Source organism: Neovison vison, chromosome 11 (genome assembly GCF_020171115.1).
Source record: "Neovison vison isolate M4711 chromosome 11, ASM_NN_V1, whole genome shotgun sequence".
Classification (NCBI taxonomy): domain Eukaryota; kingdom Metazoa; phylum Chordata; class Mammalia; order Carnivora; family Mustelidae; genus Neogale; species Neogale vison.
In genome coordinates this window covers 109,552,605-109,576,523 of record NC_058101.1, presented here as the reverse complement: position 1 = coordinate 109,576,523, position 23,919 = coordinate 109,552,605, and the positions used below count along the sequence as shown (strand labels likewise).

General features: G+C 34.7%; 1 protein-coding gene across 4 annotated transcripts in view; it reads left to right on the top strand.

Moving 5' to 3' along the window:
• Positions 1-23,919, top strand: part of RAP1GDS1 (Rap1 GTPase-GDP dissociation stimulator 1) — a 156,035-nt gene that overhangs the window by 6,219 nt on the left and 125,897 nt on the right. For 3 of the 4 annotated variants that reach the window (XM_044224441.1, XM_044224439.1, XM_044224438.1), the window contains exon 2: positions 21,313-21,423. In XM_044224441.1, coding sequence (XP_044080376.1) covers positions 21,313-21,423 — 111 coding nt within the window. The remainder of the gene's footprint in view (positions 1-21,312; positions 21,424-23,919) is intronic. The other variant, XM_044224440.1, reaches the window with a different exon arrangement.

The following is a 23,919-nucleotide window of genomic DNA, read 5'->3' as shown; positions in this document are numbered from 1 at the left end:
AGGATGGATTCAAATTGCAGAGTAATGTCATTCTCTCAGCATATCGATTTATAAAACTTTTGTTGCTGGAAGTTAAAAGTGAGAATTAGGATAGTGATAAATGGAAGTGTTAAATTGAGCTGTAGCTTACAAACTCCAAAGTCCTTCTAACTTTTTGTACAGAAAATGAATTTTTTCCGTATGAGCTCTGTATCTGTCCTCTGCTCTAAATGTTATTTTTGCTTAATTTTGTCCATATTTATGACTTCAACTACTATATATATGCTCTTAGTCTCTACATATACTATATGTGTTTATATATATTATTAAATATGTATGTGTGTATATAGTATATATGTAGTCAGTATAGGCATACATATACTATATTTATAGTATATATAGGCATACTTTTAACAATATAGGTTACTACATATGTTATATATAATATGTAGGCACTATATATAATGTTTGGGCTATACGTAGGCACTTTATATAATACATGTATGGGCTATAATATATGTAGGCACAGGGGCGCCTGGGTGGCTCAGTGGGTTACAGCCTCTGCCTTCAGCTCAGGTCATGATCCCGGGGTCCTGGGATCCAGCCCCACATCAGGAAATCTGCTCAGCAGGTAGCCTGCTTCCTCCTCTCTCTCTGCCTGCTTCTCTGCCTACTTGTGATCTCTGTCAAATAAATAAATAAATAAATAAAATATTTAAAAAATAAATATGTAGGCACATATACATGTATGGGCTATCTTTTTATCTAGGTGACTATTAAATATTTCTACATGCATAGTTAATTCAGACTCATTCAGTTCAAAATGAAATTCATCATGCAGTTTTTAATAATGATTAACTAGAAGTGTGATGGTTAATGTTTAACCAAAAGCCCTTCTCCAAAAAAGCCCTGATTTGTGGAGGTTGTTGATATCCTGTGAATGTATAGTTAGGAAAAGATGAGCTGCAGCAAACCATTATATAGTAGATCCATCATATAGATGCAGATAATAGTGAAATGTAGTAAAATAATTAAGTAGTTATGAGTTTTGAGTATTAATACCTTTTTTTAACATAACTTATTTAGGCTTATTAGGTTAGTAATGGCTGTTTTAATAATTGCTTCATAAAATTCCTAAAAACTTAATAATCATGTCTCATGGGCTGGTACAAGAGGGTTTTACTACACCAATGACTTAATAATTACTATTATCATTTAATAAGAATTATTGATGTCAATTATGTTAATGCTTTAATTTAATCTTTTCAACAATTCTGTGAAGTAGATGACAGTGTCCCCATTTTACTGATTCACAGAATCAGACAATTTATGCAGGGGAAGAGAACTAAGTCTCTAAAATCCTGTTCAGAGCAGTGATTCTCAGACTCTAGCTTACTTAAGAATCATGTAGCGTTTTTTAAAAAGAAAAAATTACTGGGCCCCATCCTCAGAAATTTTGATTCTGTAGTTGTTGGGTGGGCTGAGAATTTGCATTGTCAAGACATTGGCAGATGATGTTGCACTTTCAATAGCATCGCTATAGAGCATAGATTTGTAGGCTTTTTACATAAAGGGCCAGATGCTAAATATTTTAGGCTTTGCAGGCCAATAGGCAAAATCAAAGATATTACATACATAAGAGAGAAATATATGATGAAAGGAAACAAATATCCACAAATATTTTCTTGACTGAATTCAAAGTACGACATCAAGTGAACACAAGTTATTGCAATACAGATCTACTAATGAAAATATTATAATTCTGTTTTTCAGATAGCATTTCACTTAATTGGTATTCAGAGTTACCATATCATCAGAATTGATCCAGATATTATTTGTTAATACAGATCTGTAATGTGATTTAATGGATTTTGTCTTTGAAACATGTTTTTACACAGATAGAGACTGCCAAATACTGTTATCAGTCATGAGCATATGATTTTATTAATGAGCATATTCATTTCTATGAAAGGAATTTGTAGAATTCTTTTAGATTCTTATTCTCTTGATACTTGCTATTTAGCATGCTACTACACTGCAGGTTAACTGCTTCCGACAGAAAGGTAGAAGCTCCTCAGTTGCTTAGTTAAGTGTATTTTTGATGTATAGAAATTTCTTTTGCATTTGAAATGAGGTCTGAAAAACACTGCTGTAACCATAGCTTGAGCTTGCAAAATATATCTGTTGCAAATTTGTATATGCATTGAGATCTTCTTTTAACATTTGACTGCACAAGAAGTGTATATAACAGATTGATGGTTACTTGTGTTTCCAATAGTGTTGTCAAAGTGACAGCATAGTTGAAATTTCTCATAAAAGCACTATATTGCCTTGATTTTCAGGTCAGATTTTAGGAAATATCAAATGTGCAGCAAATCTAATTTCCAGAGGCATTCATTGTTTGATAATAGTGGTTAAGGTATATCTTTTTTATTTTTTTCTCCCAGAAATTTCATCTCACCTTTGAGCTAGAAAATCACAATAAAACTGTATTGTGTTTACTAAGCCATTAAACTGTTACGTGATGAGGCAAGTCAGGGTTATTCAGCTTCTACTTACCAAGTACATAGAACTGGTGATGATGCTGTATTGTGTTTACTAAGCCATTAAACTGTTACGTGATGAGGCAAGTCAGGGTTATTCAGCTTCTACTTACCAAGTACATAGAACTGGTGATGCTTATGTCTGTGAGAGTGAATGAAATTGATACTACGGTTCAATAATACATGATAGTTTAAGACATTTTCTTCATAAAATGCCTGCTGATGAATAATATAATGAAGAACCATAGGCTTTAAATACCTTACATTACACAAACTTTGTAAGTTTGTTCAGCTAAGACTTTTTCCATTTGTCACATTTTTATCACCATCAGTTATAGCATATCTTAGCAGATTCCACTTCAGGTTGTACTGAATTAATTTATGTTCTCAGCTTTGAAAATAAACTTGCCTATTGTTCTATGCAGACTCTTCATAGAGGCTAATTCTTTAGTTGCATTATGCTGGACATCAGTGTTCCAAAAATAACAATAAGCAATATCACTAATGTTTGTCAACTCATCAAAAACCAATGAAAATCTTTCAGACTCATGTACCTTGTTTTTTAGTTGAATATTGATAATGCTCCCTGTGTCCTTACCTCTTCAGGTAGCTATCATGATAGAAAGGCTATTCTCAAACAGTCGTGTTCTTCCCCCCACCCCTGCCAAATGTTTCTTTGATTGTTGTATTCAGAACACAGTTCAGCTTACCATGAGTAAACAACTTTCCTTGCTTGGTTAATAAGTGAGCCACTTAGAAACTTACTTTGTAGATTCATTTTCATTTTTACTTTTGTAAAGAAATTCGGTTGTGATGAGCAACATATATTTTCTAATTTCTCTGATAATTACTTTCCTATGAGTTGTGAGTATGATGAATGCTTAGTCTGGTAATATAGGTGTAGTATTTTTCCAGTATAGGTATAGTATCATTGCATGATACATTGGTTTGTTATCTAATGCAATAACAAAATAATCCACACACCACTTAATAATGCCTTAAAAGCATGACATTTGAAGTATATGGTTCCTGTTTTGACTTAATGATCAAAATGAAGTGTTGTGATATGACAATACACTTGGCGTTCGAAACAATGGACAGGCACATGTGTGCCACTGTAATTTGTAGTACTTCAAACAGAGTGTAAACTGATATATGATATATATATGGTTTCTGTCTACCTACTCAACTCTGCCATCATAATGTGAATACAGATATAAACAATAAATAAAGGAGTGAGTTGTGTTTCAGTAAAACTTTGTTAACCACCCAGGTGCCCCTTAACCAGTTTTTACATGCTGCTTGAGTACTCTGTTTAAAACGTGAATCTGAGGGGCGCCTGGGTGGCTCAGTGGGTTAAAGCCTCTGCCTTTGGCTCAGGTCATGATCTCAGGGTACTGGGATCGAGCCCCGCATCGGGCTCTCTGCTCGGCAGGGAGCCTGCTTCCTCCCTCTTCTCTCCCTCTGCCTGCTTCTCTGCCTACTTGTGATCTCTGTGTGTCAAATAAAAATAAATAAAATTTAAAAAAAAAAAAGGTGAATCTGATCATTTCTCTCCTTAGATATATTTTTTAATAACTTCCCAATACATGTAGCAGGGCTCCCAAACTCAAATGAAGAAATTATATGATTAAGGAGGGTTAAATGGTAATCTTTTGACACAGGTGCATCCCCCCCACATACTAAAAAATATTTTTTTATTTCCATAAAGATATATGCTTTCTCCCTTTTTTTTGGAAAATGTTTTTCATTTTCCGACTTTTGGTAAAAGACAAAAGTGAGAAAATATTTCTCTACTGTAGTAAGAACAGCAATGAAAGCATGGTGAATGGCAACTAACACTGGGTCTCAGTTGGAGATACAACATGAAATGGTGGGACTATGGCAAACTGGAGGATATGAGCCTAACCTAAAAGAGGGATTCCCTACTCAACTATAACCATTTTGCCATGTAGGAATATGAGCCTAGGGAAGGGAAAGCCTAGGGAAAGATTTGGGGACTTTTAAAAGAAATCAGAAATTAGATTTTTATCTAGATATGGTTGGCCCTTGAGCAACATGGAAGTTAGTGGCATGTACCTCCCACAGAGTAAAAATATCCACATGTAATGTATGAGTCTCCTGAAAACTTGACTACTAATAACCTACTGTTGAAGTCTTACGGAGAACAGTAGATTAACATACATTCTTATATGTATGTTATATATATCTTATGTAACAGTATGTTATATATATTGCATACTGTTTTCTTATAAGATAAGCTAGAAAAAGTAAAATGTTAATTAAGAAAATCATAAGAGAACATATACTTACAGTGCTGTACTGTATTGAAAACAATACAGTGGACTCACTGTTGGGTCCCCCAATAATGGGTCCATGATAAAAGGAGCGAGACTGATAAAAAGTGAAGGTCAAGCAACGCTTTATTTCGCGGCAAGCATGGAGAATCAAACCGACCCATCAGGGCTGTCTCTTACAAAGAGGCAACCCCTCCCTGCCTTACAGACTAACTTTTATAGAGCAAAGACCATGTGGTTGGGCCTGGCCACACATAGGTGGCCAATGAGATTGTAACACACAGAGAAAGCTGCTAGGTCACACACGGGTGGCCAATTGAATTACAATTTACCCTATAGTAGCTATTTGAACTAGCCTATCACCTTGGTCACAATTGGCGCCCAAAAGGTGGGGCCCACACTCCTTGGTAGCTAGGGAGACAGTACGCTGCTCTACTGGTTGGATGTCTCCACCTGACCCGAATCACCCCTGCACTGGGGCCGTTATCTCCACCTGACCTGACATGCCCTTGTATTTGGGCTTTGTTACCTGGGATTGCTTACTTAAAAGCAAGTCCGGGACTTGCTTTTAAGTAAGTTCCCCTGGGGGGAGGCGGGGCAGGGTCAGTTTAAGTATTACTACATAAACAAAATCACTGTTTAACCGGATGGTATCGCTCTGGCTAAATAGGCCCTTACACTCACTATAGGTTGGACCTGTGTGGTTCACATCTGTGTTGTTCAGACTTAAAATTGTTCATGGTTTTTGGAATTATAAGATCCAGGGCCTGAAAAAACCATATCATGGCCTCTTTCTGTCCAGGGTAAGGAACACTGGTCAGAATCTTAGGTCATTGAGGTTAAGAGACATGTCCAAGTTCACACATTGAATTAGGGGTAGTGTCAGATCTAGAATCTTAATTTCCTAATCCTATACATGTTAATGAAAAAAAAAAGCATATCTATACACATCCACAAATATACATACCTACACACATATACATACACTCACATCAAGGATTTACTCATTTACTTATTTACTCAAATAGGTCAATGGAAGACTGTTCTTTTTCTAACATTTCCACTACTAGAGTCTAGGCCCTCATCTCCTCATTCCTATACTATTGGCCTCCCTAATACTAGACTCTTTGCTCTTTTTTTCCTATATGCTACAACCAGATTAATCCTCTTAAAAAGATACTGCATCTATTATATCATTCTCCTCAGTAATCTAATACTGCTTCAGCTGCCTGTCATGTTAAGTTTAAACTCTTAGCAGGGTGCCTGGGGGCTCAGTCCTTAGGCCTCTGCCTTTGGCTTGGGTCTGCCTTCAGCTCGGGTCATGATCCCTTGGTCCTGCCTGGGTCAAGCCCTACATCAGGCTCCTTGGTCAGCGGGAAACCTGCTTGTGTTCCCTTTCTCACTGTGTCTGTCTCTGTCAAATAAATAAAATCTTCAAAAAAAAATATTAAACTCTTCTTAGCTTTCAAAATCTATAGAAATCTGTTACCTTTCTTTTATTTCTCTCTCTCTCTGAAATACATCTTCCTTTGACAATCACTGACCCTGAAATATACTTCATCAATGACAACACCAGTCAGTATACCTTTGTTCATGTTATTCCTCCTTCTAGAATAACTTCTTTTTTCCTCTCTTCTTATTCATTCTCCATAATCTGGCTCATGAAGACTACCAACCTCTTCTACCAACCTCTCAATTTCTCTGGACATCTCTCACTTCTGGGACTCCTATTACACATTTAGTAATATAATTTTAGTCACTCAGTGTTCATATTTCTTGTTGGCATTCAGTAATACTTGTTTGTTCATGTCTAACAGACTTAGGTCAGTCTTCTTATTTAATAACAGCATTATGCTGTAGTGATTATAGGCATGTTTATAATAGGGCTTGCAAACCAGCAGCCAGTGGGCCAAATATAGTTTTAGAAATTGGAATTAGTTGTCAACATTTAAGTACCAGGAAATTTCTGATAGAAATCTATTTTGTGACATTTTCTTGAAAAATTAAGATTAAGGATCCTCAAGCCTGCCTTCCTATTGGTGACGGTTAATGATAATTGTTCTTAGGCAGGGTATGAGGTCCCCAGTTCCATACTTTTTCCTATTACCTTAAATCCTACAGACTTCACTCCGGGGTATTTGTTTACCTGTTTATTTTTATTTTCTACTTTAGGTTTTTTTATTTGAGTATAACTGACACATGATATTATATTAGTTTCAGGTATAGAACATAGTGATTCAGCTTCTTTACATGTTGTGCTCTGCTCATCACAAGTGTAGCTACCATCTGTCACCATATAATGCTATTTACAATATCACTGTCTATATTTCCTATTCTGTGCTTTTTATTCCCATGATTTATTCATCCCATAACTGGAATCCTGTATCTTCCACTCCCCTTTACCCATTTTTTCCCATACCCCTTTCATCTAGCAACTGTCATTTTGTTTTCTGTATTAATAGGTCTGAATCTGCTTTTTGTTTATCTGTTGTTTTTTTTTTTTAGATTGCACATATGAGTGAAATCATACTGTATTTGTCTTTCTCCGTCTGATTTAACTTACTTGGCATAATACCCTCTAGGTCCGTCCATGTGGTCACAAATGGCAAGATCTCCTCTTTTTCTTTTTTATGGCTGCATGATACTCGTGTGTGGTTGTGTGTGTGTGTGTGTGTGTGTGTGTGTGTGTGTACACACACCACATCTTCCCTATGCATTCATCTATCCATGAACATTTAGGTTGCTTCCATATCTTGACTTGTAAATACTGCAGTAAACATAGGGGTGTGTATATCTTTTCAAAAATAACATTTTTGTTTTCATTGGGTAAATACCCAGTAGTGGAATTATTGGATTTTATGATATTTCTGTTTTTAAAGTTTTTGAGGTACCTCCATACCGTAGTCCCATACTGGCTGTCCCAATTTATATTCCTGCCAGTACGGCACAGGGATTTTTTTTTCTCCACATCCTTGCCAACACTCATTATTTCTTAAGATTTTTATTTTAACCTTTCTGACAGATAAGGTGATATTTCATTGTGGTTTCGATTTGCATTTCCCTAGTGGTTAGTGATGTTGAGCATCTTTTCATGTGTCTATTGGCCATCTTTGGAGAAATGTGTATTTCTTCTGCCCAGTTTTTAATTGGATTATTTGTTTTTTGGTGTTGAGTTGTATAAGTTCTTTGTGTATTTTGAATATTAAATCCTTACATATCATTTACAAGTACTTTCTGCCATTCAGTAGGTTATCTTTTTGTTTTGTTGATGGTTTCCTTCACTGTGTAAAAGCTTTTTATTTTAATGTAGTCCCAATCGTTTATTTTTGCTTTTGTTACCATTGCCTTAGGTGAGGTAACTAGAAAAATGGTGCTGTGGTCAATATCAAAGATATTATTCCTCATGATCTTCTAGAGCTTTCATGGTTTCAGGTCTCATATTTAGGTCCTTAATCAATTTTGAGTTTATTTTTGTGTATGGTGTTAGAAAGGTGCCCTAGTTTCATTCTTTTGCCTGTAGCTCTTCATTTTCCCTAGCACTATTTCTTGAAAAGACTGTTTTTTTCCTCATTGTATGTTCTTTCCTTTTTTGTCATAGATTGACTATATAATATATAACAATATATAACATATGATATTAACTGATCATATTGTGGGTTTATTTCTGGGCTTTCTATTTTTTTCCATTGATCTATTTTTATGCTAGTACCACACTGTTTTCTTTCATGTAACTTTGTAGTGTATCTTGAAATCTGGAATTATGATACCTCCAGCTTTGTTCTTTCTGAAGATTATTTTGGCTATTCAGAGTCTTCTATTCCATACTAATTTTAGGATTATTTGTTCTAGTTCTATAAAAAATGCTGATGGTATTTTAATAGGGGTTGCACTGAATCCGTAGATTGCTTTGGGTAGTATGGATACTTTAGCAATATTAATTCTTCCAATCCATGAGCATGGATTATCTTTCCATTTGTTTATGTCATCTTCAATTTCTTCTATCAGTGCTTTATAGTTTCCAGAGTACAGATTTTCACTTCCTTGATTAAGTTTCTTCCTAAGTGTTTTGTTGTTTTTGGTGCAAGTGTAAATGGAATTGTTTTCTAAATTTCTTTTTCTGCAGCTTCCTTACTAGGTATAGAAACGAACAAGTTTCTGGGTATTAATTTTCTGTTTTGCAACATATTCATTTATTACTTCTGTTTATTCATTTATTATTTCTATTCATTTTTTAATTTCATTTTTTAATTTATTCTATTCATTTATTAATTTTGGGGGGTCTTTAAGGTTGTTTACATATAGTATATCATCTGTAAATACTGACAGTTTAATTTCTCCCTTACCAAAATGCATGCTGTTTCTTTTTTTCTTGTCTGGTTACTGTGGCTAGGACTCTCAATACTATATTGAATAAAAGTGGCAAGTATGTATTGATACTTGATACTTGTCTTGTCCGAACTTTAGAGGGAAGGCTCTCAGCTCTCAATTTTTCACCATGGGGTATGTATGATGTTAGCTGTAGGTTTTCATATATGGCCTCTTTTTTTTTTTTTTTTTTTTTTAAATTTAAGTAGGTGGAGCCCATTGCGGAGCTTGAATGCACAACTGTGAGATGAAGACCTGAGCTGAGATCCAGAGTCAGACACTCAACCAACTGAGCTACCCAGGCATTCCCCCTATTTGGCCAGATTATGTTAAATAATGCAGGTGGTTATGTTCTCTGTAACTCCACTTTGTTGAGAGTTTTTATCATGAATGGATGTTGAATTTTGACAAATGCTTTTTCTGCATCTACTAAGATGATCATCTGATTTTTAGCTTTTGTTAATGTGGCATATGGCTCTTACAAATATTTGAAGTTCAATCTCTGAGATTTCTGTTAAGTCTTTAGTAATTCAAAAGCTATAATTGTGTTCAAAATTGTGGTAAAATGGAACTTACATTACTTTTTCAAAGTTAATAAATTTAGTTTAAAATTAATTACTGCAAAAATTGTCATGTAAGTAGTCAAGAGCAAAGCCAATATCTGTGATACATATATTCTCATCAATCATAATTAAACCAAATCTGTAATTGATCAGAACTATATAAGAAATTGAAGAGAGGGGCATCTGGGTGGCTCAGTGGGTTAAGCCTCTGCCTTCAGCTCAGGTCATGATCTCAGGGTCCTGGGCTTGGGCCCCGCATTGGGTTCCCTGCTCAGCAGGGCACGTGCACCCCCCACCTACTTACGATCTCTGTCTGTCAAATAAATAAAGTCTTAAAAAAAAAAAGAAATTGAAGAGGTAGAGGATAGACTCTCTCCTCTTTCATAAATTAATTCTGTAGTATAGCCTTTGGCAAGTTACTTAAGCTCTTTTAAATCCTTTTTTCATCTCTATTCTTCAAATACTATCATTATTATTGAATAAAAATCAAATATTAGATTTCAATTAAAAATGGAAGGGGGGAAAGAGCCCCTTTTAATTTAGTTCTTTAATTTTAGTTCTGTAATTTCATAAAGAACTAATACAAATTATAATGTGCAAACCTTTACACTCACTTACTTTATAAGACTGATCACCTCCCAAACCTAGATCATTGTATTTTTACCCCTGTTTTTTGGAAGGGGTGTGTGTGTGATGGTGCCTTTCTAGGCAGAATGATGGTATGGCATTTTTAAAGAGTCATCAAAGTGCAATAGGGCTGCTAGATTGTTTGTAGGAAGCATCATTTTCTTGTGTATATTAGAAAGCATTTTCTAACATACAAGGATTATATATTTAAACCAATTATATAAAATAAATTACATAGAATTCTATAATTTTAAAGAATATAAAACAAGTTAAATTATAAATTATGTAGAAAAGAATTATATAAAATTATATAAAATAATTTCAAATAACTAGTAAGTTCTCCTAACTTATGGGTGGGGGGTTCTTTTTATAGTCAGAAAAACAACAACCAGGAATCATGGAACTTTAACAAAAAAATGCTTTCAAAACTGTGAACTAACACCATCTGAGATTGTTTTTAACAAGAAACTGATAAAAAAATAAAAATTATTTCGTTTAGTTCTTTTGAAAAATATTCCATTTGAAGATTCCTCAAGTAACACCATTATAAGAGATGAGACTGATCATTATAAACAAACAAAACTTAGAGGCGCCTGGGTGGCTCAATTGGGTAAGGGGCTGCCTTTGACTCAGGTCATGATCCCAGGGTCCTGGATTGAGTCCCACATCAGGTTCCCTGCTCAGCGGGGAGCCTACCTCTCCCTCTCTCTTTCCCCCTCCTCCCTACTTGTGCTCTCTCTCTCTCAAATAAATAAAATCTTAAAAAATTTTTTTTACATTGAAATATTTGTTTTATAGAAATAGAAATTGTAGTTTACTTTTAAAATTATATAATTGGCTTCAAAAACAAAACCAATTACAATAAAGGTAGGATTAGTGCTGACTAACTTAATTTGCTTTGGTTTTAAGAATGCATTTTTGGCAAGAGTGGTATGAACTCCAAGAAATAATAACTGTCACATTTCTGGTTCTATATGGTTTGCATAAAACATCATTGGTCAGATCAGAAACAAGAAACATAGGACTATCATATTATGCATTACAGAAAGTGACAGGTAATGCAAGTGGTGACAGTTTCTGCTTTTGAAAAGTTTAGAACCTCTAACTGGAAGATAACATTAAAGAAATGACTAATAGAAACAGATAAGGGTGTAATTTGGATTCTTGAAAGAAAAAACAAGAGCCCCAAGAATTTTAATGAGAGAAAACATCGTATGTACCATTTCAGCCCTAGTATAGCTTCTCAGGAATATACAGGTGCTCATTACTTGAAATGATCAAGAAAGTAGTTCTTAGAACTTATTTATCTATTTAAACATTTAATGGAAGCTAGAGTATGTACCCAGCATTGTTATTACCCTTGAGATACAAGGGCGGAGGCTGCCTCTGCTACATTTCATTGTGATTCCCCTCCCTTCCCAACCAACCCTTTTTTTTTCTTTATTTTGCTGCACACATTCACATACATAGGCAGTTAGCTAGTACAACTATGTAACATGGTTGGGTTATAAATTCATTCTTGAAGGGTTTACATCTCTCTAAAGCAAGAATTAGGTAGACTTCACTTTGCACAGCTCTGATTTTCATGAAATCTGCATGAATTTCATTTAACATGGTAATATGTGGACTGCCTGTTCAGTGGAAAGAACCTAGGTGTTGAAGACACACATGTCTGGATTTATCTCATCTTTGGCACTACCTTTTTTTTTTTTTTTAAGATTTTATTTATTTATTTAACAGACAGAGATCACAGGGAGGTAGAGAGCCAGGCAGAGAGAGAGAGGAAGGAAAGCAGGCTCTGGGCTGAGCAGAGAGCCCGATGCGGGGCTTGATCTCAGGACCCTGGGCTCATGACCTGAGCCGAAGGCAGAGAGGGTTTAACCCACTGAGCCACCCACGCAGCCCTGGCACTACCTTTCTAAGTAAGTTTTTTAGCTTTCAAATTGAACTTTCTTATCTACTAAGATATAGATAGTAATAATAATCCTTTTTCATAAGTATTAATAAGATAATAACCATATAAATTTTAATTTCTGTTTCCAAAGCTGAGCATACAGTCATTTTGGAGGATACTGTACCTTGTGTTCAGAGGTAAAACATTCAAAGGGTTTAATGCTGTTGGTTGTATTATTTTAACCAAATCAGTTTAGTAAATATAATTATAGTAGATTATGTTTTCCAAAGCTGGCCACAACAATACCTCTTGCCCCCCATATATTCTTCTAGAACTTGCCATTCCCCATTGAGAGTTGGGGAGTTCTCTTACTGCTGAATATGGGCATGCTTGTGACTCACTTGTAACCAATAGAATGCACCAGAAGTGCTGTGTCATTTCCTAGATTTGGTAGTAAAACACAGTGTTGCTTTCACCTTGTTTGTGGGAATACCGGTCTGTTTGGAGCTTTGGAAAAGTCTGACCCTGTAGTTGCCATTCTGTGAGGAAACCATGCCATGTGGAGGGGCCTCAGGTGTCAGGTTGGCATTCATAACCTTCAAGTCCTTTGAGGCCAATTACCAGAACCATCAGATGATTCAGATGATGCCAGCCCCTGCTATGTAGTCACTCTTGGAGATACACCCCTATCCTTTGAACCTTTACATTGAGGCCCCAAACCTTGTGGAACAGAAAAACCCTCCTCAATGTGCCCTTTATGAATTCCTGTTTCACAGAATCTGTGAGTACAATGAAGTGGGTTTTGCTTTATGCCATTAAGTTTGAGGTAGTTTGTTATGTAACTGTAATAATTGGAACAGTTATAAAACCTGAAAAATGAATTGTTTCAGTAAGAAATAAATTGTTATTTAAACTTATCACAGTGGGAACTACCTGATGAATAAATGTTTACTGAGTTTTTCTTTTCATCTCAATGAAAGATAGCTTAACAGAGAATTTTGTCTAGCAAATAACATTTCCCTGTGGTTTATTTAACTTTCTCTTAAAGATATATTTGCTGCCAGAAAAGAAATATACATGTTTATACAGCTTAAACAGTTTACTGTTGCTTTATGGTAAATTTTACCTGTTTGGCTAATAAAAAATGTCAGTCAGTACTCTTAATAAGGATAGTTACTACTAAAATCTGTGTATTTCTTTCTAAAACACACTAGCCTAATAAAGCCTGATGGGAGGGGCACCTGGGTGGCTCAGTGGGTTAAAGCCTCTGCCTTCCGCTCAGGTCATGATCTTAGGGTCCTGGGATCGAGCCCCGCATCGGGCTCTCTGCTCAGCAGGGAGCCTGCTTCCCTTTTATAATAATAACCTCATATTAGTGTATTTGGCAAAATTAGTTTGAATCTGTATCTTTTCCATTACCTTTTGGGAAACAGTGGGTTTTAAGTTCGTTACCACTGGAAAAAATAATACTTTATTGTATATTAACCAAGGGATTTCAATTATGGGGTCATTATGATTTTCTAAAATAATTTAATTGCAATAATAATGATATTTTTTATTAAGAACATTACCATAGAAAGGTAATCAGTATTATTGTAACATTTGGATTGATTATGCTTTAAAGTTTGTATGTGTGTATTTGTAAATATAAAAAACTGCATACACGCATACACACACCCGTCTTTACTCTGGAATTAAAACAAATCATCGCTAGGGAAAGGGAGAAGTATCTCTAGGAGTATTACCCTAAATATAAGCTAAAAGTAAATCTCTGGAAAGAAGAGAGAAATTTTTTATGATCCTAAAATGTCTCCAGAAAGGGAGACTTACCTTTATTATAATTTATCTATTTCCCTTGCTCAGAAGGCCCTAATAGTGCAGGAATATCAAGAAATCCAAAGAGAATGATCTTCCATTACACGGTAATTTAAACAGGAGGATTTTAATATAGAAATTATTAAGCAATAATAGGAAAGTAACTTTTAAAAGGTAGATAGCAAATCTGAAGGGAAATCTAGGGTTATGGGAGCATATCCAAGGAAGGACAAACTTCGTCAGAAGGTGATGGGATGCAGACTTGAGTTGTCTAGGGCTCTTGGACATAGTCCTGCTGCCTGAATTGAGAACTGGACAAAATGTATGTTGAAAGCCGTGACTTGTGGACTTGTGACACTGCAGAAAATTACAAAAGCTGAGCCAGAAGGAGAGCATCTTCCTCTTCAGTGCTATCCATTGTCTTCTATAGACAAATCTTGTATCATGCCACCTGGCAAAGGAAAAAATACTTAAGGGGCCCAGATTCATTTTTATAGATTGGCAGTAATGGTGAATTTCGAGCTAAGTAACAAGTTGATAGTTGACTTAATGTCTCTTCATCCTGTTGCTTTAATTTTCTTTCAAATTTATGGTGCATCGTAGCTTTAAGTAAGGGTATTGTCAAACTTTCTGTTAAATTTTTATCTAAATTCTCCTTTGTTTTTATCTTGGATCTCAATTTTCCTTTTGCTTTCTGTAGCATTATCCTGGGAAAATATTTGTGGGTTCATAAATAATAGTTGAAATAGTATCTTTTTTTTTTATATTCTTAATATATACTTATGTTAAACTCACCTGTCACATTTTTGATTACCTGTGTAGGTACCATTTTTTCTGTTTCGCATTTTATTATCCAGAAAAGTTGGTGTTGCCTAAAAATTTATAAATTTCAGTGTGTATTATCTCTTTCTTGTTATTTATTAGGTTACTAAGTGGAACTATTCCCTTTTCACCAATCTTAATTAAATACTTTAAGTATGTTCTGGTGAAGAATCTCGCTCAGGACTGCTTGTAAGTCTAAATATACAGCCCAAACACTTCTCTTAATCTCTCTTATATAGCCTTTAAACATTCCCCTACATTTAGCAGAATTTCGTATTATTCAGTTTATATTATCTGCCCCTTATCTGCTTTTCTTTCCTTGTTAGGTATATCCTAGAGTGTAGGGCAGAGCTTGGAGGGATGATTATCTTTTACTCTTGGATGTAAGTGCCAAAGCTAAAGCATTGTAGGCAGACACTTACGTATTATCCTGGAGAAGTAGAAATTCACGGCTAAAAAATAATTAAGTCCTAGATCAGTGTTCTAATCTAAGGGAGTATGAGGGCCCAGAGATAAGTGGGGACTGAGAAACTGGGAAATACTGGATAATAGAGTAAACTGATAAAATGTTCTGTAAGAATCCTGGCGGTAGGATATTGATACTGTAAGGACTCAAGTTGGTTTGCAGGCATATGCTAGGTATAAGAAACTGGAGCAGAGCGAATACATTTCAAGTGCTTATTTTTATGTTTAGAGAGTTTTTCCTTCTATATGAACTCAATTAGCTTACCTGTATAAAAGTGAAATTTGAAAGTATATGGTTTCTACTTTGTGGCATCTTCTGGAACTCTTGTGTATAGAGATCATTCCAACAGTTTTTTTCTTTTTTAAGAGAGAGTAGGTGCATGTGCTTGAGCTGGGACAGGGGACACAGAGGGAGAGGGAGAGAGAGAGACTCTTAAGCAAGCTCCATACCCAGCACAGAGTCTAATTCAGGGCTGATCTCAACAACTCTGAGGTCATGACCTGAGCCAAAATTCAGAGTCCGGCTGCTTAACCAACTGAGCCACCCAGACACCTCTCCAACAGTTCTTCACACAGAGGGTATTTGTAATGACGGATTATACATTTTTTCCAACATCATTCTAGTATAATTCTTGGGTTTCTTTAAATTCTTCGACAAATACCCTCAAGCTTCGTTGATGTATCTACATTGTTTTCTAAATTGGCTTACCATATTTTGGGCCTTGGCCACTATTTTGTATAGTATTTTAAATTTATTGGGGGTTGTTGAGGAAAAGAAATCACCCTCATTTTTTTTTTTTTTTTTTTTGGTCATTTCTGGAACAAAGAATTAAGCCTGGGTCTCACTATAAATCACTATCTAATAAAAAAAAAAAACCAATGTATTAATTTATTATGTCATGTTATATGCTAAAGCTATATTTGATAGCTATAACAATGGTAAAATAATTCTTGAACTCTAAGTGAAAAGGTTTTGGACATTGTGTGAAATAAAATTTTGCAAACTATATCTTGCTTTTTATCCATGATGGCTTAAGACTGTAGTTGTAAAGATCATCTGTCAGACTCTTGACCCTGTCATCAAAGGTGATAAGTTAGACTACAGTATTTCTGGTTCAAACTAAAATAGACTTTAATACCATTTAAGAATGAAACAAACTGAGTGTTGCTTTGGGGAGGGAGGTGAGAGGGATGGGATGGCTGGGTGAGGGACATTGGGGAGGGTATGGGCTGTGCTGAGCACTGTGAATTGTATAAGACTGATGATTCACAGACCTGTACCCCTGAAACAAATAATATATTATATGTTAGTTAAAAAAAAAAAGAATGAATGGTGGCTGCTTGGAAAGTGTTTATTTGATTTCTGAAATAATTAGAATGAGAAAAAAAATAATGAAATGTCATTGTTTTTAGTATACCCCTTCCTAATAAAAATATTAATCATGGCAGTTTGTACCATAATTTACAATAAAAGATGCAAGTAATTCAGAAAGTAAGGTAGATTTTCAGGATTTGGTAAATTTCCACTATAGAGGGCAGTGTGTGTATCTTAGAAGTTATTGTTCTACAAGAATTTCCCATCTAACAGTAGAAATAAGCTAAGAGTTTTATGAACCTAGGACTATAAAACTAGCAAAATGAAAAATAGAGAAAAGGTGAAACGGAGGTCACACTAACATCGAAGGGGTAGAGAAAGAAGAAGCAGCCTGAGAACAAATGTTCAGACTGGTGTTCTAAAGTCAGTAGAAAGTGTACCAAAAAAGAAAGGAGTCTGTTGCTACAAAGATACTGGATAAGAGGATTGAGAAAAATCCATTGGATTAGTCAAGATACCATTTAAGACCTTGGCGAGAGTAATTTTGATAGAGTTTAAGAAGACTTGGTTAGGTTGTGGTTTTAAGAGCGAAGAAGTGGTTAGAAGTAGGCGATGCAGAATTAATGACAAAGTCAACTTTGCTTAACTCTGAAAATGTTGTATTATCTTTCATAAAACAAGCTAGTCTTGTCAAATGCTATCATATAGGAAAGAAATTCTTCTAAGAAAAATTTATTTTGATTATTAATACTTCTTAGTAGTAGAACCTCCCATGAAAATTACCATTCTTGACTCACTGCCTCCCCTTCACCCCTGCTACCAGAAGCTAAGAGATTTTCCATTAGAGCAATTTCAGTATCTTAATGGTAAGAATTCACTGCTGAAATGTACTGTCATGGTTTGAGGGAGTCCAGAAATAATACCCTCTGTTCCTAACTCCCTCTGTTCTATAAGCTAAAATGCACAGATTTTAAATGGTCAGTTTGAGGAACTTTGGAAAATGTATTATATATTCATGTAATCAGCATTCTAATAAAGATATGAAACATTCTAGCATTTTATTTTATAAACTGATTAATGTTTCTTTCAGTACTAACCTGTTCATTCATTTAAAATGCTTAAATCATAATAGATTTGTAGTAATTCTGTTTGACAGCTTTGGTTGTCTCTGGATGTAGAATTTAATGAACTTCCCTGAGAAGATCATTAATAGGCATGTAATTATTCCCATGGAGAGGCTGAATGCTTTTTTACTGACATAAAAAATCTTTTAAAAGTGGGATGAGCTATGTAGTTTTCAGTTACATATTTTATATTCTTAAATGCTTAACTTGTCTTCAGTGATTTTTTTTTTTGTATCTTAAAATGTAAGACACTATTTATATTTTAAATTATATGGAGTACGTAGTAGGTGCTTAACAGGTCACAACTAACTTGCCTTTGCTATTGGCCCACTCTGGCTCTTAAATGTGTGATACAAAGGATGTTAACTAGACAGCTTTGTGCAAAGAATGAACTCAGTCCTTACATTTACTGGGCACTGTGCAATGACTATAGTTAAGTTGATGTCCCATAAAATATAGTGGGGGAGCGTATATTAACAGTTAAACAAAAAATATAATTAAAACTTGTGAATAGTGCTGTGAAGAATGGATACAGTGATTGAAAATGATCCTGAGGGGTTAAGGCAGAGGAGACTTAGATAAAATGGACAAGGATGGTCTCTGGACTCATATAATCCAGACTGAGACTCTCATCAGAAGGGGATGTCAAGTAAGGAGCTTTGGGGATGGGATGAAGGGAAGGAAAGAATTTTAAAAGACTCAGATGCCAACATCAGTAGTACTAAATGAGTCTTAACTGCCTTTTATTTCTTGTTGACTGATAGTTTTGATGGATTGCTGTAATTTGGCTAACATAAGTCTTATTTTTTTCCTCAGTGTTGGGATATTACATTTATTAATCTTAATAATATGAACTTAGATACTGTACATTATTCATACTTTATTTCAGGAAAATTAACTTAATATGAATTTAGTAAGTTTGAACAAGAATATCTGAAATATGATGCCCTACATCTTCTTTTTTAGCTTACAGAAGAGATACATACAAATGTACTTTTTCTTTAGAATAAAAATCAGTTTCTTAAAACTGCTTAGCCCCTCTTAAGAAAGTAAATATTAAACTTGGATATGAATGATAATCTGGGATTTTTAATAATCTGGGATTTTTAGGTTTACTGGAGTAGTCAGGTTGTACGAGGTGTCCCTAGAGCATGTTATTATTATATTATGTAAAATTTTAAGTCTACTTTTTCTTGGATTGGCATGGAAAGTAATTATCTTTCATTTTATAATAGGGGATTTCAACATATTTGTAGAATTGTTTTGACCTGGAAATGTACAGAAGTCTATTACAATGTATACCTTACTTTGAAGTAAGAAAATACCTGAATTTCTAACTGCAGCAGCAATGCTAGAGGTCCTTGGTATCCCATTAGGGTGTCTATGAGGTCAATACTGCCTGCATTTGCCCTAATTATGGTACAAAAGCAATTATGGGTAAAAAACTGAGGATGCTTTAAAATGTGTGAATCAGAGCAGTAGTAGTACTGAATTGTATTAGTAGTATTCTTCATTGTAACATGAAGAAGAAAAAAATATGAGCTTAAGAATGCCCATTATGAAGCAGGAAAAAAAAATTTAAAAAAACCCCTCAATATCTGTATACACATTTAAAAAATATTCTTTGTCATGAAATGGGAGGTACACATAAAACACCTGTTGCATTGCAGAATCTCATGTTTTGAAGAGAAACATTTGAGCAGTGGTTTATGAGCTGACCAAGGTACTTTTTTTTTTTTTTCATGGAAAGTCATTTTTTATTTGAAAGAACGGACAAAACTGGTTTTTTATATTTGGCAGATATTTTGTCACAAGGGAATGAGGCTAATATATTATTTAAGGAAAATAGCTGACAGTATTTGTTGCTGGTAATGAAATTGAAGTTTGTAAGAGAAAATTAGAATTTTGGGAAACTTGCATGCCTTCATCTTGATATTTCTCCAGGATTTACAAAGAGTCTTTTAATAAGATTAGTGATGATACTAGCAAATATTTTATTTTGAAATAGTATAATGAAATATGTCAGTATTTGGAAAATATGTGTAACTCCACGACCTAATTTTTTTGATGACCAGTGCTTTGATGATAAATATCTTACATGCATGAAAGATTCAAAGTGTAGGAGATCAGTGGATATGAATGTGAGTTGGAAGCATTTATTAATATTGTTTCAGATTTCTTATGGCAACCAACCTTTAAAAACTACCACTTGTCCAGTTTTGGTGTGGTGTCAAAGAATATCCACAATTATCTGAAAAGGCTATTAAAATACCCTGCTGTTTTTCAACTATGTGTGTAAAACATGTGAGGCTATTTTTAAGCAACCTCACATGTTTTAAGGCTGCTTAAGGCTGAATTTTCTTCATCTGCTTAACCCAAACAACAAATTATAGAAGATTTGAGTACAGAAGCAGATGTGAAAACCCAGTTACTTTCTGTAAAGGCAGGCATATGGAGACTTGTAAAAAGGTAGAACAATACTTTTTTTTTTTTTTAAAGATTTTATTTATTTATTTGACAGAGAGAGATCACAAGTAGGCAGAGAAGCAGGCAGAGAGAGAAAGAGGAGGAAGCAGGCTCCCTGCTGAGCAGAGAGCCTGATGTGGGACTCGATCCCAGGATCCTGAGATCATGACCTGAGCCGAAGGCAGGGGCTTAACCCACTGAGCCACCCAGGCGCCCCAAGAACAATACTATTTTTAATGAGTTTTTTGTTTCTGAAATATATATTTTTAAATATTACTGTTAAATTTTATAACTTAGGGTTAAATGAATTACTAAAATGAATCTTAAAAAGTCTCAGTTTTAATTTTTAGTATTTAAATGTCAATAGAAATAATTGATGTAAATAAAATTTACATTGGATAAATGTGGGGATCTGAATTTTTAATGTAAAGAAATTTTGACAGTGTATGGTGTGGGGGAAACCACTGCAATTAGGATTAGAGCATGGCCTTATAATCCAAAATGTGTATGTTTTAGTTTATAGCAGTATTTTGATTTGAAGTGTTTTTCGAATGGCAGCGTTAGAGTAGGTTTTATAGCTATCAGCTTTCTATTATTTTCAGTCATTTTGAAACTTTTCTAAACCTTCATTTTCATTTTATGTCTTTGAAATACAGCAGAGGAAGCCAAAAATGAAACAAAATATTATTTGCAAAGCAATGTAATCTTTTGGGGACATTTAGTTTTTTTTTTTTTTCAATTAATCATGGCTGGTTTCTTAAACAGGCTAAAGATGGTATAAGAATCCTGAAGAAGATGTTCTGTGACAATCTGTAATATTCCTGAATATCCCTGGTATCTCACATATACAGAATGAATATTTAATATCTGAGTTAAATGTGGATACATTTTATTTAAAAAATTTGTAATGGTACAGTCCATTGCCATTTTGTAATGTTTGTGGAAGTTATTCACAATAATGCCTGTTAGTGGTAACGGTCATGAAACGTGAGGATCATATTTTAGTGAGAGTTCTGATTTTTCTTTTTTTCTATAAGCAGATAATCTCAGTGATACCTTGAAGAAGTTGAAGATAACAGCTGTTGACAGAACTGAGGATAGTTTAGAAGGATGCTTGGATTGTCTGCTTCAAGCGCTGGCTCAGAATAGTAAGTTTCATTATGTTTTAAATGCCAAACAAAAAAATTAAATCAGTAGTCATTCAGAAATTGGTATGTAGTTTAGCACATAACTTGCATTCACATAGCTTGAATTCTTTTGAATCCCCAGAATACTGAAGTTGTTTTACATGCTCCACCCTCCCTCCCCATCTCCCCACCCCCAAGATAATAAAAGCCAAGTTTTGATAGGCAGAAGAAAGGAGGAATTGACTGGTGGTAATGACATTAATACCAGCCCCAGAGAGAGGCCATTCTTTCATTCCTAACAGATAAGCACCATAGTTGTTTTCCTTCTAAACACCTACATTTGTTGGAAAGAGATGAGTATGTGTGTATATGGGGAGACTGGGAAAAAAACAAAGGGGAACTTAAAATACCTAAAATCTTTTTCTGAGATCTTATGGTCACCTTTTTAATAGTTCTACTTTAAAGTAATGTTTATGAAAAGTAAATAAAGTAATGCTTATGCTCAGATTTAATTGGAAAGAACCATAATCAGTCATTCAAAAATCCCTTAAAACTGAGCTAGGACTTGATATGTGGTAAATAATACTCATGATAAAAATTATATAACTCTTCATTGGCTAACACATTGTATTGTTGCATTTGATCCATCATATTTCCATTCATTAATATTTCTATTATCACAGAGAATAGATGGGGTAACAGTGATTTTTATCTGTTTCCTTAGTTACGCTTTGTTGTGCTATGGTTTGTGCTGTACTTGTTTTTAATCATACCATTATCTTATTCTGGGATTAGTTATGTAGCTGATAGAGAATTTAGAAGACAATATATTGTTAGAGTTTTAATTTCAAGCACTCAGATGTGTGTGTTATTTCTTTTTTATTTTATTTTTCATTTCAGTGAACTGTGCTTAGAAAATCTAAAATAATTGAATGTGGTACTCTTCATCAAAAAGTACATTTTAAAAGTATCTTGGAAAAGTCTTTTTCAGTAATTCTCTTTGCTTTTGAGATTGTAACTCTGTCAAGCTGTTCAATCTTAGATATGACCGAGAAGGGGTTTGAAACAAGGATTTAAATAAGAGTTGGGACGCCTGGGTGGCTCAGTTGGTTAAGCAGCTGCCTTCGGCTCAGGTCATGATCCCAGCTTCCTGGGATCGAGTCCCACATCGGGCTCCTTGCTCGGCAGGGAGCCTGCTTCTCCCTCTTCCTCTGCCTGCCTCTCTGTCTGCCTGTGCTCGCTCTCTCTCCCTCTCTCTCTGACAAATAAATAAATAAAATCTTTAAAAAATAAATAAATAAATAAATAAGAGCTTCCAGTAAGGAGAAAGAAAAGGAGTGTGTCTAAGGCTGTGCTGTCCATTGTAGTAGATAAATGTGGCTATTTAAATTTAATCATTTAATTTAATTTAAAAGTAAGTACCTTAGTCTTATTTTCAGTAGCCACACTTGGCTAGTAACTACCTTTTTGGGAATCACAGATACTAAGCCATGATCACAGAAAGTTCTTTTGAAATCTTTTGATTTCCATGATCACAGAAAGTTCTTTTGTGTAGCATGGTCTAGAAGACTAGAAAGAATCAAGTGATGACCTGAGTTTTATATGCCTGTATAGGCAGATTTACATAATGTAATTGGTCTAAGTAAATTGAATATCTCAAGTTTATCTTTTTTGAAGAGTTGTTTTATTATACTCTTTTTTTGTTTTTAGTGGCCTGTTATTTTTCTCTGTGTTAGAAAAAATAATTTTCTTAATGGACCATTTGTTCAGAAACTGAAGGATATGGAGGCAGTGTTCTTGGTTATTATATGTAGAGGGTTGCTCTCTCTGGAAAGACTGATAGAGAACTGAAGTTGAAGAAGAAAAATGAAAAAAGGAAGCCAAAGTTTATAACTTTTTAAAGAATAGATTTAAGAAATAGAAGTATATAATTGTTGGGTTAAATTTCAGATCTATTGCAGACTTACTCATTGAAACTATTGAAAATAGCGTTGAAATTGTTTATTATAAAGTGTTAAGGCCAATAGCCACAAGATGTCAATAAAAACAACAAACTCTACAAATTTAACTATTGACTCCCCAAGAAGGGAGCAAAAGGAATATGTCTTTTTAAGAATCTAACAAAATTTGGAGTGCCTGGGTGGCTCAGTGAGTTAAGCCTCTGCCTTCAGTTCAGGTTATGGTCCCAGGGTCCTGGGATCGAGCCCTGCATTGAACTCTCTGCTCAGCAGGGAGCCTGCTTCTCCCCTCCCCCACCTGCCTCTCTGCCTACTTGTGATCTCTCCCCCTCTCTCTGTTAAATAAATAAATAAATAAAATCTTTAAAAAAAGAAAAAGGAAAAAAAAGAATCTAAAAAAAAATTCATGTGTCCTCATATCTAAGACTTTTGACAGAAAAGAATTTTCTGTCATGGGAAGAGGGAGTTCATTCATGCAGATGTCTAGTGTTTAACTGAAGAATGATTATCTGTCATTGACTGAGTGCTTATTATGTACCCAGCATTGGACTTGGGGCTT